The 19,397-nt window shown below is 43.1% G+C and overlaps 1 protein-coding gene across 1 annotated transcript; it reads left to right on the forward strand.

Moving 5' to 3' along the window:
- Nucleotides 1–223: 223 nt before the first annotated feature.
- LOC106576072 (leucine-rich repeat neuronal protein 3-like) lies at nt 224–18,427 on the forward strand. Its single transcript, XM_014152943.2, has 2 exons — nt 224–622; nt 12,649–18,427. Exon 2 carries the CDS (start codon nt 13,041–13,043, stop codon nt 15,159–15,161), a length of 2,121 nt encoding a protein of 706 aa, XP_014008418.1. The 5' UTR covers nt 224–622; nt 12,649–13,040; the 3' UTR covers nt 15,162–18,427.
- The last annotated feature ends 970 nt before the right edge of the window (nt 18,428–19,397 follow it).

Raw genomic sequence — 19,397 nt, forward strand, 5'->3', positions numbered from 1 at the left:
CAAGGTGAGGAATAACCTCTCCGACCCAGCAGGAACATCCGTTTGTAGAACAATGTGTTTAAACTCCCCTGGGACTCAGTCCGAGCGCGAGCTCTAATAGGTACAGATATCCATTTTCTTCCTGCACCCTCATCTCATTTCCCTCGTTATTGCTTCAAGACTCCCTGGAAGAGAGGGTCGAAGAAAGGACAGACGTGTGAATTCAGCCAACCAGACGCGGGATGCTGCGAGCGCCGTGCCTGGATCTCCGACACTATTGGCTGTTCTCTGGAGAGCCGGGGTTGTTCCGAAATTAATGAGTGTTGAGCAGAAAGCACCATGTCTCTGTGACAGCTGATCGAGGCGGAGATGCGCCGTTAACCACCGTGGAAAAGGACACGGGGGATAGAGGCTCTTCTACCAACCCAACAGCTCTCTCTGCTTGTGGACTTTCCGTTTTCTGACAGGGAACAACACTGGGAAGAAGGAAAACCTGGAGCTGGTCTCTCTCCAACTGCGTAAAAATAAGAAGCTGCCGTCTAGGCTTGTCTGTGTTGCGCGCTTTCTCTCCTCCGTCTCTGGAACAGTGCGCTAGATGAGGATATAGGGAATACATATCGGTCGATGAAGATGACTATTGCGGGTGAGTTCCCCCCTTTCTCCAATATGTATACTGCCATCTAGAAAGCAGATATGTGGAGCGTATTCCATATCGCTACTGTTGCACTACGTATTTCCAAGAAGTTAACGGGAAATATCTGGTTTGAGGAAAGGCTTTGACGCCACAGTAAATACTAGTATAACGAGAAAGGTGTTGCTAAGCTATATAAAACATTATGTATCAAAATGGTTACCGTTATGTTTTACTGCAAATGTAACAATCGGACATGCATGACAGCTTGGAAGGCTACTAGTGATTGTTCTAACCTTCAGACGCAGGAAAGCTTTTGCGCAACTATGCAGAATGTGCTTTATAATGGAAATGGATTATGAATGAAATCACACCAAAAGGATACGACGTCGAATATATATATATATAAAGCAGGTGGATTTGTGCGTATATTTATGCTATGATGTGCGTCCTGTTGCTGATGCATTTAGAGAGCGCGCACACAAGGCACGTCTAGAAACCCTCAGAATGGTGGCTAACTCTCCCTCCCCTCTCGCTTTGCTCTCCGTTGAATCATCCTGTTGCTATCAAAGATAACTCGTTCTCAGTAGCTACCTGCCACGAAATAACTAATAGGTCTATCCCGGGGCTGTACGCAACACACACAACACACACGCAAACCCACACACTCCCACGATGCATCGTGCATCAGATCCATTCGCTTCAGCACCATTTCTGCACGTTGCATCCGGAGCTTTTGCGTAATTACCCCTGTCACGGCGAGACATCTTAGGTGCAGAGCATAGTCCACATTGAACACAATCACTTTACCACATATCCCCGGAGCCTGACCTACACCTTGCAGGATTTGGGGAGAGAAGCAGCGAGTCTCTAATCCTTTAACTGCATTGGGGCGTTTCTCTCTCTCTCTCTCTCTCTCTCTCTCTCTCTCCAAACTATAACCTCTCCAACACTCATGGAATATTCCAAAGAGAGGTCAACATGTAAGGTTTACTACAATGTATCCTATATATGAGGCACAGTTGTCCATTGACAGTGTTTACCTTGTTGCTGGATCAGTGAGTCCGTCTACCCTGTTGCTTCTGAACACCAATGGAGTTTATACTGAACATGGGCACAATGGGTCCAGAACCCCCCTCGTCCAGACAGAAGCCTAACCAACAGCTATTCAATATGAAATGATATAGCACTGCTCAATGCTCACCATGAAACCTTACCACCATTTTAGCATTGTAATGTGCCTCTGATGGAGACCATCTTCATCCTGTGGTGAGAAAATGGCAGACCAAACAGTGTGCCTGGCACGCCTATCCAAGGCCAACTCATCCTATCGCTCTGTGTAGCACAGTATTAGCACAGTTGCCTGTCTCCATGTAACACAATTAATATGTAGCCTAGTCTACTGTACAATACATACAGTAGTGTTTACCTTACATTTTGATGTTGTCGTCAGAGCTCTGTGTAAGTTTATAGATGGGTTGGTTGTTTAGCAACAAGGGGCAAACCTGACGGGGTTGGCTAAGACTGTTAACAACATTTAAACTACATTTAGTCTCCAAATGCTCATTGGAAACATGAATACATTTGCACAATGAGCACTCGTTTTCTCTCAAATACATCATTCCAGGTTTTTTTTTTTACAGAATCTTTGCCATTTTAGCATAGACATGACATCAGTCAAAACACCTCAGAACAAGACATGGTATCAATAAAAAGATACAACGAGCTGAAACGAGCCACTTACAATTCCCCACATGGCAGCTTCTTGTCATTGTTGCTAGCTGTCTGACCAGTAAGAATCATAACAGAACTCTCCTTCGTCCACGTTGAATGCATGCACATCCTTTTTGTGACGTTGCCAGCCAACCCATCTATATTCCCCTTCTCTTTAAATTAGTATTTCTATTCACTTTACTCAGTTAATCTGTAATGCTATGTGTTTAGCCTGGGATTTTAAGAGTCAGAGCCCTAAACATATAATTACTTCTCCCTCTCAGGTGGGAATAAAAGTCCTCAAGTCAAATGGTGATTTCATTTAGTTCAAAATACATCATTGCTTTTTTCCCAACAACTCTTTTTTTCCCAACAACTCTTGCAGTAGAGTACAGTGTTAACAGGTATATTGATCTTGTTAGTGCTACGTTACATTGGGCCTATATGAAACAGGATTTAAATAGGTTTCTCTCATACGATAGCCTAATACAGTGGTGTGTGCCAGCGTGTGGGTGTATGTATTTAGAGGACAATTTACATGTACCCCGAGTACAATTTTCTAGGCTATCTATCTACGAGGAGGAGCAAAGATGTGTGGGTTTAACTCTCAGTCCTATACTCAATGTCAAAATACACTTTATGACTTGATAGTTGCATAATGATGTATTACAAGAAGCCCCTGGTTTGATTCTGATACCTGAATACACAGCATATAAACAGTGGTGCAGCCAGACAGCTAGAGGGGAAGAGTTCAGAGCATTCAAGCACACAGTATAGTAACAGCCCAACATAGCTGATAGCCTTCTGTTTACAAACAGATTTGGGTTGGGCACACATTAAGAAAAGCAAGTGTAAATTCAAAGTCAAATTATTGTTGTTTACCTGCATCAATGACATTTCGGATTTTCTAATCTAGTCTGAGAAGGTTGTTGAAATGTAGCGAGACCCTTTCATCCGTTCAAAGGTAACTCCCAAAGTCTCAGGGAATAGAGATTTTAATCAGAGAGGGAACATGATAAGAGGGACATATGCAAATAGCATTTTCAAATAGAGGAGAGACATCTGAGGATTGCTGCCGTGCTGTCGATGTGTTCGGTAATATTCAAGATGAATATGTATAGCCCCGGATACACTAATGAGAAGCTATTGCTGAGGAGTGATGCGATACCACTGAGACTGAAAGGGTTAAAACCCAGGCAGACGCGCAATCGTGAGCTACCCAGACAGAGTGATGGATTTATGGAGACACGGACACATCCATCATAGACTTACACACGCACGCAGACAAACACCCCGCGTACAGTGGACATGCGTGCACACGTCCGCACGCACACAGGAACACACCGACACACACTCCCCTGGGTATGTACTTGGACAGTGACGCTGATATTTTACATTTGGCTCGGAACTCCAGCGTGTTGGATTTGTGATTAATAAATGTTTCATATGAGGCAATCGTACAAAACGTACAGAATTATTTGAGGGTATTTTCATAAATATCAGTATTAAGAAATGAAATAACTTTACGTATCTAGTCCCCCCCGTTTGAAGAAGTCACAAGTATTTGGAAAAATTCACTTAAAGTGTATTACACGGATTAGTATTTGGTATTATTGGTATTATTTGCGTAGCATGCAATGACTAATAGAACATCAAGTGTATGGTATTGAAACGACGCATGTCCTATTCATCTGAGATATTGTAGCGGACACAAGTCAATAATTTACGGGTCCATTCACTCACAATAACTGTTACATCATACGGACTTCTCTCACGCCAAAAGTCGTTCCTCTACAAACGTGTCGGTTGCATTTGCAGTTCGTTTTGGTTGTTCGTTTTGCCCAATAGGAACTGAATGGTGAATGTATTGTGTCATTTTGGAGTACATTTTATTGTAAATAAAAATAGATGTTTCTGAACACTTCTACATTAATGCGGATGCTACCATGATTATAGATAATCATGAAGGAATCATGACTAATGATGATAATCACCGCAGAATCGTGAATAAAGATCATACCCCCGCCCAGAAAATGCTAACCTCCTCTGTTATTGATAATGGTGAGAGGTTAGAGGGTTTTGTTGTAGCCTCTGAATGGCATCTCAATCATCTTTATTAATGATTCATTCACCATTTTTCAAAATCATGGCATGATCGGGATTCAGTAAGAAGTGTTCAGAAGCGTCTTATCTACTCACTTAGAAAGAAAATGACTCCAGTCATCATTCACCATTCAGTTACTATTGGCCCGGAACGTAACCCTAAACAACCAAAACAAACTGCAAATGCATCCAAGTTTGTAGAGTCACAAGCTTGATGTAGTGTAAGACATATGGGACCAAATACTAAACTTTTCACTACTTCGATACACTGTAAGTGAATTTGTCCAAATACTTATGACTTCTTCACATGGGGGGGGACTAAAAACATAAAGTGTTTTCATTTGTAAATGGTAGAACAGATATGTATGAAAGTACCCTCAAATTAAAGGTGACATTCTATACTGCCGCCTCATTTCAAAACATTTGATTTCAAATCCAACATGCTGGAGTATATACCTTTGTAATTTGAGCTTGACTGTCCAAATACATACGGAGGGCAGTGAATGTGCACTGGTACTAGACAACATCAGTAAAGACAGACCTCTAGCGAGCCAATTGACATACCTGATATAGCAAACCATCTTGCTTTTCTAGGTGTCTATGCAGGCCTGTTCTGAGCCCAGGTGAATGGAAACAATAGGAACCTTAGAATAACCAGAGCCATTAAATCATAGTAAAGAAGGCCTAGCTGAAATTAAATGCATTTCAGTGGCGGGTAAAGATTGATTCTGTCTGCTGAAGGAAACGTAGTCCCTGCAGGCTCGTGGCCTCTTGACCAGATAAATATATATATATATATATATATTTATTTATATATATATAGATAGCTGTGCATCTATCTCCAAGGGAGGAAACATGCCACATTTGCACCTGCAGATTCAATTTCCTCCCGGCTTGGAGTGATATCGCTGCCTCCTTTCATTCTGGTTAACAACTACAAGGAGAATTATGTAGATGAGTGACCTTTATTTAACTAGGCAAGTCAGTTAAGAACAAATTCTTATTTACAATGACGGCCTGCCAAAAGGCCTCCTGCGGGGACGGGGGCTGGGATAAAAAAAAAAATATATATATTTATAAATATAGGACAAAACACACATCACGACGAGACAACACAACACCACATAAAGAGAGACCTAAGAGAACAACATAGCAAGGTAGCAACACATGACAACACAGCATGGTAGCATTAGATTTCATTAGGGAGATAAGTGTTTGGCGTGTTCGCCATGTTTTTCACCTTATCAATGTCTGACTTAGCGTGATTATAAACGGATGCCTTATTCTGCCATTCAGATGGGCTAACTTCCCTGTGCACATGTGCTTATACACGTGCATGTGTGTGTGCCTTGGCATGCATGTGTCCGTTCGCGTGTGGTCTAGTAGTTGCCTGTAGGCGAATGTTTGTGTGCATGTGATTTTGTGTGTGCTCTCTGTTCTCCCTTACTCAGCCCAAGGGCACTGGCTGTAGAGCAAGAGAGGCACGAGGCTGAGCTAGGCTGAGCTCAGACCTGGGGTGTCCTGTGGTTAATTTGGAACATTGATTCCACATTAACTGTTAACTCGCTGCTGATTTGCGTCCATGCAAGAGCAGGTGTAAGGGGAAACATTTTCCCCTTTTCACACCACCACACAAAACGTAATTATGCACACACACTGCATAGTAGCCAGCATTTAATGGACTCTCCCCTGACCTTAGAAAAAAAGTGTAATTGCAAATCAATGAGGTGAAGGGCAGGGGAAGGGACAGGAGGCTCACAAAGCCACCCACCAAGCGGCGTATCCATGCAGCACTTAGCCAGACAGGCAGACAGGCATGGAGACCTCGAGGGAATCAGGCAGGCAAACAGGCAGGTCAGGGAGACACAGTGCCTTTCCTCTATTGGAGATAGTGATGCTAATGGGTTGAATGGAGAAGAGGGGAGGAGTGGAGATGGAGAGGAACCCACTATGGGTGTTTCATCTGGGGAAGAGAAGAATGAGAGAAAGCAGGATGAGAAGAGAGAAGGAAATGGGCGATATAGAGAATGGCAAGAGCAGGAGAGAGAGAGAGAGAGGGGGGGGGAGAGTGAGAGAGAGGAGGGGGAGAAGAAACACGGAAATTAGGATGAGAAGAAAAAAGGAAATGGGTGATATAGAGAAAGGGGAGAGCAGGAGAGAGAGAGAGAGAGAGGAAGGGGGAGAAGAAACACAAAGTAGGATGGGAAGAGAGAAAGGGAAGGGAGATATTAGAGGGAGAGAGCGGGAGAGGAAGAGAGAGAGGGAGGAGGGGTGAAGAGAGAGCCTTTGAGGATTATAACCAATGGATCAGAATTCCTGTGAACCGTTTCTTAAACACACAGGCCATTTCTCCTGCAAAAAGGAGGCAATTCCTCTGCTGCCCTACTTTCCAGTTATGTATGACCTTTATGTCGGGGAAACAGTTTTAGCCCTGCCAGGGTAATGTCTACCTTTCAGCAGATATCATACTTCCTTGTTACCGGCTAAACGGTATAGGCTACATAATCACATCCCTGAGGGCCAATATGTTCCCTTTCAACACCTACGGTAGATGCAGTACATCCACTGTTTCCTTTTGGGAATCTATTGTACATTCAGGGAGTTTTTCTAACCCGTGATCAGAACAGAATGTAATGTTTATTTCATACATAACACAGTACCTTTCGTTTCTTACAACAGATCAACTAGCGACTGCACACTACCAACATAATGATCTCGATATTCCTCACCTCTCGATCCCAGCCTAATTTGACCATGTTTCTAATGCAGTTGAGAAATATACATTTAATGAACATTTTGTTAATCAAATGCAACATCCCCGTTCTACCTCCATACTAATAAATACATTGGCATAAACACGTGATGGGTACATGTTCCAAAGTAATCACTTGACCCCAGTCGACCTCCCCAGACTAGGAATTCACTTAAAACAAGCAGTTAGCCACAAAACTAACAGTGCAGGCTGGCTGCTTGAGGATGAGCTGAGCCACAGCGGCATGGCTTAGTTACCGTCACAGAGTCAGGACGGAATTCTTCCGCTTCTCTGTGTTCACTACATACCACGGTCCCGTGTGGCTCAGTTGGTAGAGCATGGTCTTTGCAACGCCAGGGTTGTGGGTTCGATTCCCATGAGGGACCAGTACGGGAAAAAATTTATGAAATGTATGCATTCTCTACTGAAAGTTGCTCTGGATAAGAGCGCCTGCTAAATGACTAAAATGTAAATGTAAATACCTCAGTCTGAGACTGCCATCATTGAAGTCATTTGTGAAAATGAGGGGTGTTGTACAAAGTCATCAGTCATTAGATCATCTCTAACCAATCAGAGTATCAAAGCCAATTAAGAATTTTCAAAATGCTGCTTTAACCAACACATTGGTTCCTAGGACCAATCAGAACAGTTGGAATGTGTTTGTGTTCTAGAAATCATTGGGGATGTACTCTGATCCAGACTCATTAAGGAGAAGAAACTATTTTCTCTCGGCATGGTGTATGGCAGTGGTCACCAAGGCAATGACAAGACATTCCTAGTCGATCACCAAACATTTCTGTAAAAAACAACGATAAAGCCTTGCGCTCCTATTTGTTGTATTAGTTTCACGCTGTTGTCGGCAGGTGCAGTTGATTCAGCAGCTCTAGTGCCCTAGCGACTAGATATATATATGTATCTAGTCCACTCATTTGAAGGCGTCATAAATATTTGTAGTGTATTACATTTAGTTAAAAGTTTAGTATTTGGTACCCATTTGTGGATTGCCTTCATTTGTAAATGGTAAAACAGATACTGTATGTATGAAAATACCCTCAAATTAAAGGTGACATTCTGTATTGTCACAACATATAAAACATTTGATCTCAAATCCAAAATGCTGGAGCGAAGAGCCAAATTAAAAGTTTTAGTACATAGGCCACTGGCCTGGACACATTGGAAGCAGTAGCGACAAATCCAGATTTATATTTCTCCCTTCGCCGTATCGTTCTGTTGATGCTGCACTGCATCAGGACTCTGATTAGGAGCATCCGTCTTATAATTCCATTTGGCTTCGGTATTAACCGCATTCCTCATTGTCTGAGAACCGCGAGGCGTTATGCAAGTTATTGCCACTTAACGCCAAACAAGCTCCAGTTTTCCCTCCTCCCCTCTTTGCTCCTTGGAACTCTTGTTTTCACCTAAGCTTAAATGGGTTAAGGCTGATTTCCCTCATCTGTCTTGGGCTAAGGTGTTTAATGCCATTACGACTTCCTCAGGTCACTGGAGGTTAATGTGATGGTATTGATACCCTGGCAGTCATTTTTTCCTAGATATTTTCCCTATTGCTTCCTGTTGACTACTGGTAATTGAACAGTGCATTGTGGGGGAAAATGAATTCTTTATTGAAAGGGGGGAAAACCAGCTTGACCTGATTTCACACTGACATGTTAGTTCATGTGCTGTAAACACTTTCATTCTGGTCTACGGACAGTAGTTCAGTGTACGAGCCCTTTGCCACACACGCTGTTGCAGGCTATGCTGTGTGTAGTTTACAGAAGCTAGAGGATATTCTAACATTATACAGTGCGTGGGGTAGTATTTCCAACATGTCTACTTTCTCACGTTTGGATTATAAGGCTAGGAGACTGAATACCGCTGAATAGGCTATTTAAACCTAGCGATGGATTTCGGATCATCATCTCTTTTACACGATTTTCTTATGAAGCAGGCGTTGTCCTAAACGTTTTAAATACTGTAGCCTAGCTTGAAGGTTCTGTCGGTGTCACCTCCAATTCCCCGTTTCTCTGTCCCCAGACTAATGTCTCTTAATGTTCTGCTGAATAGTAGAGCAGCAGAGCACGGAGACATTCTCCTCACCGTTGGGTCATGAATTAAACATTATTAAGTGAACTTACTTTACATGGACCTGACCACCACATTATTAAGCTACAGACATAATGTTGAAGTAATTCATGTATTTCGTTTCTAATATGAAAGTGGTCACCATCAGCATAAAAGCAGAGAGCATGGGCATTGAATTAGGTTCAGTGTAGAAGGGATGTCTGAATATTTTTAAGCGTATTGTTGATTAAACAGTATCACAAAAGAGCGCATTACCAATAACACCGATCTCTCAACATTCTGTGTGATGTTTCAATTAATTTATTCAATAGGATGCTCAATGCACACTCATACAATAGAAAATCTGGCATCTCTAAAGTACTGGTACTCGGGAAGTTTAACCTTGTCCGAAATTGAAGGGTAAACACCTTTATTATTTATGATTATGTGTGGAAGGAAAAGCAATAGCTCTGCAGTGTGTGGAATAATTCTAGCCCTCTTGTCATTACACAATGGGAGAGGCTAAGAAAATATTATGTATGGTGTGAACACAACCAGAAATAAATTGTAGGGCAAAACTTCCATTTTCATGAATAAAGTTGTGATTATCACCACTCAAATTTACTCACACATGAGTAAGTACTGAGCAACACTGTTATGTTATCCAGGCACACCACACCATTTGAATCCACCTCTAACCTCAAAATAATCATACAATAGGCTACATTTCATGTGTAGGAGGGGTTTTAAGAACTGACATTAAATGGATATGAAAATAGAACTTTGTTCCGCTGTACAATCAACACCTCAGTACTTTAGGCTACCTAGGCGGTTCCCACATCCGGATGCCATATCACCTTGCCAAATCTGAAGGAATCCAGGAAGAAAGTAATGTTCCGTTTAATCTATTGTGGCAGCTCCTTCTTTTGTCTTCTCTTTTTTTTTTACAGACCCCAGATTCCTCGTTCCGACTGTATTTTCAAGCCTCCATTTTGTGGCCGCTGTTAGGGCCCGGTTGACTCACAAAGATATTGCTCACCCAATGGAAGTCATATCCAAATAATGTCTTATTTAGCCAATTAGCAGGCAGGGTGGGTGACTAACAGCATAACAACGCAGCAGACCCTAAGGGATCCAACAATGGCTACCCGCTGTGATGGAACATGCGGTGGATGCAGTAACGTTTAGCCCAGACACATTAAGGTGTCTCTAATTGTGATTAGTAAACACAGGAACAAGAGGCAGCAGGGGGTGAGAACCCAAAACACCATAGAAGAACATTACAGTTGGAAGTGAAGATTTAGCACAGAGCTATACAATGAGAGTCAATGCTTCCTGAGGGAAAGCGAGGGTAACCATGTTTTTCAGATTGCTCTGGTTATACCACTTATTAAAGTGCCAGGTGCCCCCCACCTTCTCTCGCTGCTCTCCCACCCTCGCCCTACCTCATCCAAAACCACATTCTCAGCCACACACTCCAACAGTGGACAGTGTTTTGCCATCGGGGCTGACTGCGGTATTTTTGTAGCACCGTTCGGACTTGCTCATCTCCATCGTCGTCTCGGAGCACTGGGGTGGAAACAGAAATGAGGATGATGGAATGTCTCTGGTGCAGTGCACCCCTCCTCTCTCTCTCGTTCCCCCTATATTTCTCTCTTTCTCCCTTTCCTTTTTTCTTCTCTTCATCTTGTGGCTCTGCCTGGCGTTTTGTTGCTCTGCAGCCCAGGTTATGACAAGCACCATCAAACCCATTTGTTCAGTAAAAAGTGTTTATGTATGACAAATGACAAAGAGCAGCAGCCTAACTGTAGAGAGGGAAGCAAAGAGAGGAAACAATATACAGAAACGCAGCAATATTTTGTGAAAGTGCATGCTGATAAATATTCCTTTTCATCGCGTGAAGTGTTCATGAGTACTTATAAATGAAAGTTGTACTTTTTACTTAATTTGCTTCATGTATTTCACATACGTATTTTCCCTAGTGATAAACATTATGTATAGAAAAGTATGTGGACACCCTTTCAAATTAGTGGATTCGGCTATTTCAGACACATCCGTTGCTGACAGGTGTATAAAATCGAGCACACGGCCATGCAATCTCCATAGACAAACATTGTCAGTAGAATGACCTTACTGAAGAGTTCAGTTACTTTCAACGTGGTACTGTTATAGGATGCAACCTTTCCAACAAGTCAGTTCGTCAAATTTCTGCCATGCTAGAGCTGCCCCGGTCAACTGTAAGTGCTGTTATTGTGAAGTGAAAACGTCTAGGAGCAACAACGGCTCAGCAGCGAAGTGGTAGGCCACACAAACTCACAGAACGGGACCGCTGAGTGCTGAAGCACGTAGCTTGTAAAAGTAATCTGTCCTCGGTTGCAACACTCACTACTGAGTTACAAACTGCCTCTGGAGCTTCATGAAATGGGTTTCCATGGCTGAGCAGCCGTGCACAAGCCTAAGATCAACATGCGCAATGCCAAGTGTTGGCTGGACTGGTGTATAGCTTGCTGCCATTAGACTCTGGAGCAGTGGAAACAGTTCTCTGGAGTGATGAATCACGCTTCACCATCTGGCAGTCCGGCGGACGAATCTGGGTTTGGTGGATGCCAGGAGAATGCTACCTGCCCCAATGCATAGTGCCAACTGTAATGTTTGGTGAAGGAGTAATAATGGTCTGGGCTGTTTTTCATGGTTCGGGCTAAGCCCCTTAGTTCCAGTGAAGGGAAATCTTAACGCTACAACATACAATGACATTCTAGAGGATTCTGTGCTTCCAACTTTGTGGCAACAGTTTGGGGAAGGCCCTTTCCTCTTTCAGCATGACAACACCCCCATGCACAAAGTGAGGTCCATATACAGAAATGGTTTATAGAGATTGGTGTGGAAGAACTTGACTGGCCTGCACAGAGCCCTGACCTCAACCCCATCGTACACCTTTGGGATGAATTGGAATGCAGACTGCGAGCCACGCCTAATCGCCCAACATCAGTGGTAGTTAGCAACTTTTTTGAAAATGCAAACAGACATAAAAATGGTATCCATGAGTTCATCTGACTCTGGATAAAGGGCTTCATTGCCAAAATCCTGAAGTATTCCTTTAAGCCTATGCAACCTGCCATTTAAGAATTTAATAAAGACTTCTCGCTTTAACTCTAAAGGCACTCAATCCTCCTAAATGTATCCTTTAATGCTATATCAGGAGGGCACAGAAATGACCCCAAATGATATGCAATAGGTCAAGCAGATCTAAGTCCATGTTGATGTGTCTTGAAGGGCCGTGCAATGTAAATGTCAACACGCATCCGTGTGCCTCTATAACAAATGTCAATATGCCTAAATCCCCTTTTGTATGATGCACCCAGGTTTTCTGTCATGGTATTTACAGTTTTTCCCCCCTCTTCTTTTACAGGTGGCAATGGACTCATTTAACAATGCTGGGAGCTAGTAATGACGTCGAGAGATGGATGTGATTCATCTTCAAAAGAAAGCAGAGCGTTATTGGAGGCTAACCCAAATGTGCTTAGCAGGACCGTAGCTTCCTGAGGTATATGTTCATCGTCATCTACTTGGGCCTGCACAACCGAAGTCTTGACCCCAACCCGTATGCCCAGGAGGGAAAATTGAGCGGTCACACCAGCACAACCACAACAAAACAAAAGCCCCCTGGGATACCCTCCGTACCAGTGGGGGGTAGTCAGTCGCTATAGCAACAGCAACAAATGATTAATTATTTGTGAAGTTAACAGCTCAGACCACTTAATCTACAAAGACCAATTACTTACTGGAGGGAATCGGGCCAATATGAAGGACGTGTCATTTGTGGATCGTTTCTTCGTGGGCCTTGCCATGACTGCCTTTGTTCTGGCCTCTGAGGAGAGAGTCGATTGCCCTCAGCTATGTGTGTGTGAGATCAGACCCTGGTTCTCTCCCAGCTCCGTCTACATGGAGGCCCCAATTGTTGACTGTAATGACTTGGGACTTTTCACTCTGCCTGGGAGATTACCAACGGACACACAAGTGCTATTGCTGCAGACCAACAACATTGCAAAGATTGAGAAACCTTTGGATTACCTGGCCAACATCACAGAGATTGACTTGTCGCAAAACAACTTATCTTCAATGAGTGACATCCACCTCGGGCGGCTGCCTCAGCTGCTGTCCTTGCACATGGAGGAGAACTGGATACGCCAGCTCCCAGATAGCTGCCTGGCAGAGCTGGCCAACCTTCAGGAGCTTTACATGAACCACAACCTGATCTCCTCCATCTCCCCCACGGCGTTCCAGGGCCTCCACAATCTCCTCCGGCTCCACCTCAACTCCAACAAGCTGCAGACGATCAGTAGTGAGTTGTTCGACACCATGCCCAATCTGGAAATACTCATGATTGGGGAGAATCCGATCACCTCCGTTCAAGACATGAACTTCAAGCCCCTTCGTAATCTCAGAAGTCTAGTTCTGACCAGGATGAACCTATCGCAGTTACCCGACGGCGCTCTATCTGGCCTCGACAACTTGGAGAGCATCTCGTTCTATGACAACACCTTCCCTGAAGTTCCCCACGCAGCTCTGCGGAACTTAAAGAACCTCAAGTTTCTGGATCTTAACAAGAATCCCATCGGGAGGATACAGAGGGGAGATTTCGCGGACATGCTCCACCTCAAAGAGCTGGGCATTAACAGCATGCCGGAACTGGTCTCTATCGACAGCTTTGCCCTAAACAACCTCCCCGAACTGACTAAGATCGAGGCCACCAACAACCCCAAGCTCTCCTACATCCACCCCAATGCTTTCTACAAACTGCCCAGGCTGGAGACATTGATGCTGAATGGGAACGCGCTTAGCGCCCTACACAGGATTACTGTGGAGTCCCTCCCCAACCTGCGGGAGGTGAGCATGCACAGCAACCCCATCCGCTGTGACTGTGTGGTCCGCTGGATGAACATGAACAAGACCAACATACGCTTCATGGAACCGGATTCTCTCTTCTGTGTGGAGCCTCCCGAGTACGAGGGCCAGCACGTGCGGCAGGTCCACTTCAGGGAGATGACAGAGATCTGTCTGCCTCTCATCTCCCCTGACAGCATGCCCGGGCACGTTAGCGTTGACAATGGGAGTTCTGTGTCGCTCCACTGCCGGGCCTTTGCCGAGCCCGAACCGGACATCTACTGGATCACGCCTTCCGGGACCAGGGTCCTGCCCAATACCGTTTCAGATAAGTACTACATGCACCCAGAGGGAACATTTGACATCTACGACGTAACAGAGAACGAAGCTGGACTGTACACCTGCGTTGCCCACAATCTAGTCGGCGCAGACCTGAAGTCAGTCTCAGTGGAGGTGGATGGATACTTCCCCCAACCTGCCAACGGCTCTTTGGACATCAACATCAAATCAGTGCAGACCAACTCAGTCCTGGTGGCCTGGAAAGCCGCCCATGGTGGTCTGGCTTCTAACATAAAGTGGTACACGGCTTCCGACCCCAACCGCCCGACCATGGCGTTCACTGCACGCGTACCGTCTGATGTGAAAGTGTACAATCTCACACATCTGACTCCCGCCACCCAGTACAAGGTGTGTGTGGACATCCGCAGCATCCTCTACAAACACGACACCAAATGTGTCAATGTCACCACAAAGGGATTAGAGCTGGCGGCCAAGGACACTGAAAAGTGGCACGCGGCAGTAATTGCTGTCTTTGGTGTGCTTCTCGCTGTGATTTCAGTGGCCTGTCTGCTTATTTATGTGTCTCTGAGGAACCACCACCTTTGTGGGGATTTAAGGAAATGCCACTCCAAAGTGTTCCTGACGCCGGTGGCTGGCCTGCACTCTCCTTTTACGAGGCTGTGGGTCTCAGGGAAAGGACTGCCAACCGCGGTGGAAGTGAAACCCACAGTCATAAATGTATCTGACAATGCCTTTTAAAGAACTATACCCCCGTGGAGCTTACCACACAACCGCAAAGAATGGACAAGGTGTATAAAAAGGAGAAGCCTGCAGTAAACTGTTTTAAAATGTGCATCTGCATCCTTTTAGCTTTGACTCTGACGTTCTGGGAAAATATACACCATCATTGAATTGAGGAGTAACCGGTAGGAGGGAGACAGACCACTCTCTGGGTTACAACATAGTATCTGACGTGGCGGCTCTACAACAATTGCTTTATCAAGCTAACATCACCTGGGAGATTGTTTTCCCAGCTAAAACACACAGTTCGACATCCCTGGGTTCTTCACAGAGTACAGATAGAATAAGAGAAGATGAGGATGATGGTGTTCTCTCTCCTTGTAATTGACTGTTAAATGTGTTAAGAATAGTGGAACTCTCCTTGTGGTCCCCAAGCAATAGCGTCTGTGCTGTACAACATCCATAGGCGAGCTAGAGATGACAACAGTCTATAACGGAGGAACTATGTAGTAGAATAGACAATAATAATGAATATGGTGTAAAACGTTTGATGAATATACCCTTTTTTCTATTTAGAAAGGGAGGATTTGTGTTTTTTCATGGATAAATTGTTATATATTCTATCCGCCTATGTAAACATAAATCCTCTGGTGTAATATCTGGACAGTAAACTGGTGTGATATTAATAATGACAGAAACAAATTACTCTCATAATAACAACATCATCATGCTAAATAAAATGATACTGCGTATGGGTACAGTATATAGAGAGGGCATTTAAGAAATGGTTGTTTGCAAGTGTTTGCAGAAGAATCTAAGAATCTTGACGAAGGCAGACGTTGAGTTGATGGTGAGTTCATGGTCTGAATGTTGCTGTCAGTCCTGACATCTCCCAGAGAGGAATGACGAACAGTGGTTTCCCACTGGGCAAAAACTGGTTAAATCAACATTGTTTCCACATAATTTCAACAACAACAAAAATGTAATGTGATGACGTTGAATCAACGTGGAAAACTGATTGGATTTGAAAAATGGCATCAACATAAGGGTATTTTGTCTTTTTCCCCCCAATTTTTAACCTAAATCCAATGACATGATGTCATTTTTTGTTGATTTCACATTAGTTGATAACTCAACCAAATGAAAAGCAAAACTAGACGTTGAACTGACGTCAGTGCTCAGTGGGTTGTTACGCCCCGGTAAGTGCCTACTACAAGAACTACACAAGAAGTACACAGGAAGTACATAAGAACTACTACAGAGAAATAACAACAAGGCCATGTCATATCTGCAGACTCACAAGCTAATCTCAAGTACTTTTAGTGAAAATACATTCGTAGTATTTTTGGCATATAAACATTTTAAAAACGTTGCGTTCTTGCTTTGGGTGTAAAGTTATTAAAGCCATTTTTATATTGACTGTACTGTCTGTGATATCTGGGCACAACTGGGACTGAGATAAGAATCTGTGCTGAGAAAAATAAATAAATAAACGTCAACGTTTCTTTGCAATCATAGGGTTACTCCCTCTCTCCCCTTTCTTCAGAGTGCTGAAAGAATTGTATTATCACGCAACATGATAATCATCACAGTGGACTTGATGAAAACACTATACAGCCTTGTGATGTGACATTTCCTGCAACCTTTTGTGTTCCTGACCTTTATATTGCCAGGAAACCTTGATAATGATCACACAGCATTGCATATAAGAGCAAAAATGCCTGTGGTAACACAATGTGAATATACTGTATCGTATGAGTTTGTATGTAATTTTAGCCTACATTGTTATTCCCAGATACACCCTAATGCAGCCTCATTAACTGGCTCATTAGGAACATGTTCATTCTTTAGACAGAGGTCCATGGTCTGAAAAAGCCCAGCAAGGTCAGTAACACAGTCATGTAGAGAACCAGAGTGGAAAGACACAATGTCCCAATGACAACGCTCTGCAAGAGAAGTCTGCCGGTTAAAGCTCGGTCCAAAGCAGTCGGAATCGGGAAATCGCATTATATTTGTTTCATTAAGGAGCTGGAGTCCCGAACATAAAAATACCATGACATGATGAATGTCTGTCAGGGGCAGAGTGACATGGAGGATTTATCAGACAGGACCCGCCTCATACATCACTGCAGCCTTCAGCACCATGGACAGGGCTTTTAGAGCTCAGCCATTTGTCACAGACAAAGGAAGCTAAAATATGTCCAGAGCCCCTCCGCTCAGGTAGTGGCTCAGGTCAGACTGAGCTGAACCTTGACAGTCTGCCCCCGTCTGACGCACACAGAGGCACACACAGACTGTGCATACATGCACACAAGCAAGCAAGCACACACACAAACATACACACACACACACACACACACACACCTTGTGATATCTTTACCCTGGAGACATCATGAGGGGCTACTGTGGCTAAAATCTGTGTGCTCTACGTGCCCACAAGGAGAACAGTGTGTTCTTAGAAGAACAAACAGCTCGTGGGGTATTGCTCTTTTTTATCACGAACCCATGATTTGATTACATCCTTGGATGAACAAGCTCAAGACTTAACCACAAATTCATTTCTCCCCTTAGTCTAAACCTCTCTCTCTCTCTCTCTCTCTCTCTCTCTCTCTCTCTCTCTCTCTCTCTCTCTCTCTTTCTCTCGAAGCGGGTATGAACTCAGGTGATAGCTTTTTCCCTGTAATTGTACATTCACAGCCACCTATATGAGAGACATCAGGATTTAACTTAAATCCTACATGAAAAGAGCCACTGAGGTGCAGCCATTTAATCCACAGAGGGCATAAAAAGAGAGAGAGTTTCTGATGAATCTTGAAATATTTTCTTTGAATCACTTTCTACTATTATAAAAAAAATCCCCATCTGCAATGCTGAGATATTAAAGCATCTGTGCACATTGGTTTTGTTATCTATGTGTATATTATGGTATTCCTGTCAGTTATACAATTCCATTTAATTATGCAAGGATCATCACCACCAACATCAAACTCTATGGTGGTAGCAGCTGTTATTAACGAGTTCTTATGTTATAAAACAAATGTATATGACCTTTTAAGACAAAGGCAGTAATAACAGTGTGTTTATATTTGCTTTCTTCAATCTTTGCTTTAATTATATTTATTGCGTACGCTGTGGGTTATGGAAGAGGATTTTCACAAGTATAACATTGTATTACAATTATTCATATGAATGTATAAATCTATGATGCCATTTGTAATGTAGTGGGACCGTCAGTGTGTACTACTGTGTACTATTCAGTAAAATAAGTAAGTTCTCCATTGGAAGCAGTAAGGAAACTCACCTTTATCTTTCTCGGCGCCTCCGTAAAAGTTACAATCTATCGGTTTCCTCTGTCCGTAGTCATTTGGGCTTGAAGTCCAGCCAGCGAGTCTTCAGCAGAAAGATGACTGTATATTAGAGTTGTTATTTTGTTAATAGATCAATTTGAACACTATGTACTATAATATATATATATATATATAACAATATACAAAGTGCAAACCTTAAAATGATTTTTAATACCAATAATACACACATCAATATCATTGTTTGAACCATTATCTTTATTCACACCAGTCAATAGCCTTGAATGGGATTATTGAATTGAATCATTTTATATAATTTCACACCATCTATAGAAAACACACACAGCTAGCTGTATATGCCAGTAGCAGGTACTATACAAGAGGTCAAACAACTCCATAAGCTCTCCATATACTACCTTATTACAGCTACATATACCTACATAGGTCAGCCTGGGCAGCTACAGGCAACATTTCCAATAAATAGTGAAATGTCAACATTTATTTATAATCCCAGTGCAGCTATGGCACCTTAAACGTATTAAATGTAATTATTTCTCGTAGAGGTTACCTGAGTAGCCAGCAATCACAAGAACAGCCAAGTTGACATTTAACAAATTACTGTGACACAAAACTAGGACTTTTCTTCTTTGTCACATTAGAAAACCAATCTCAATCTCTTTGCCTTCTCCATTTAGCCTATATTAAAAATCAATCATTTGCATCACAGAAATCCAAAGTCAGTTTTATTGTTTGTAGATAACCAACCCAGTCCACAAACCTTGACTTGGAATATATGATAATAATTTCAAATGACATAGCATTAGTCCAGACAACCTCCATTCCTGGCATGCACTGCAATGTATTTCCTGAAAAGTAGAGACATGATGTCATGGTGAATTTGCCATGGCTTGTCAATGGGAAAGTGGTCAAATGCCATTTGTCTGTATCT

This window comes from Salmo salar, chromosome ssa17, assembly GCF_905237065.1.
Source record: "Salmo salar chromosome ssa17, Ssal_v3.1, whole genome shotgun sequence".
Lineage (NCBI taxonomy): Eukaryota > Metazoa > Chordata > Actinopteri > Salmoniformes > Salmonidae > Salmo > Salmo salar.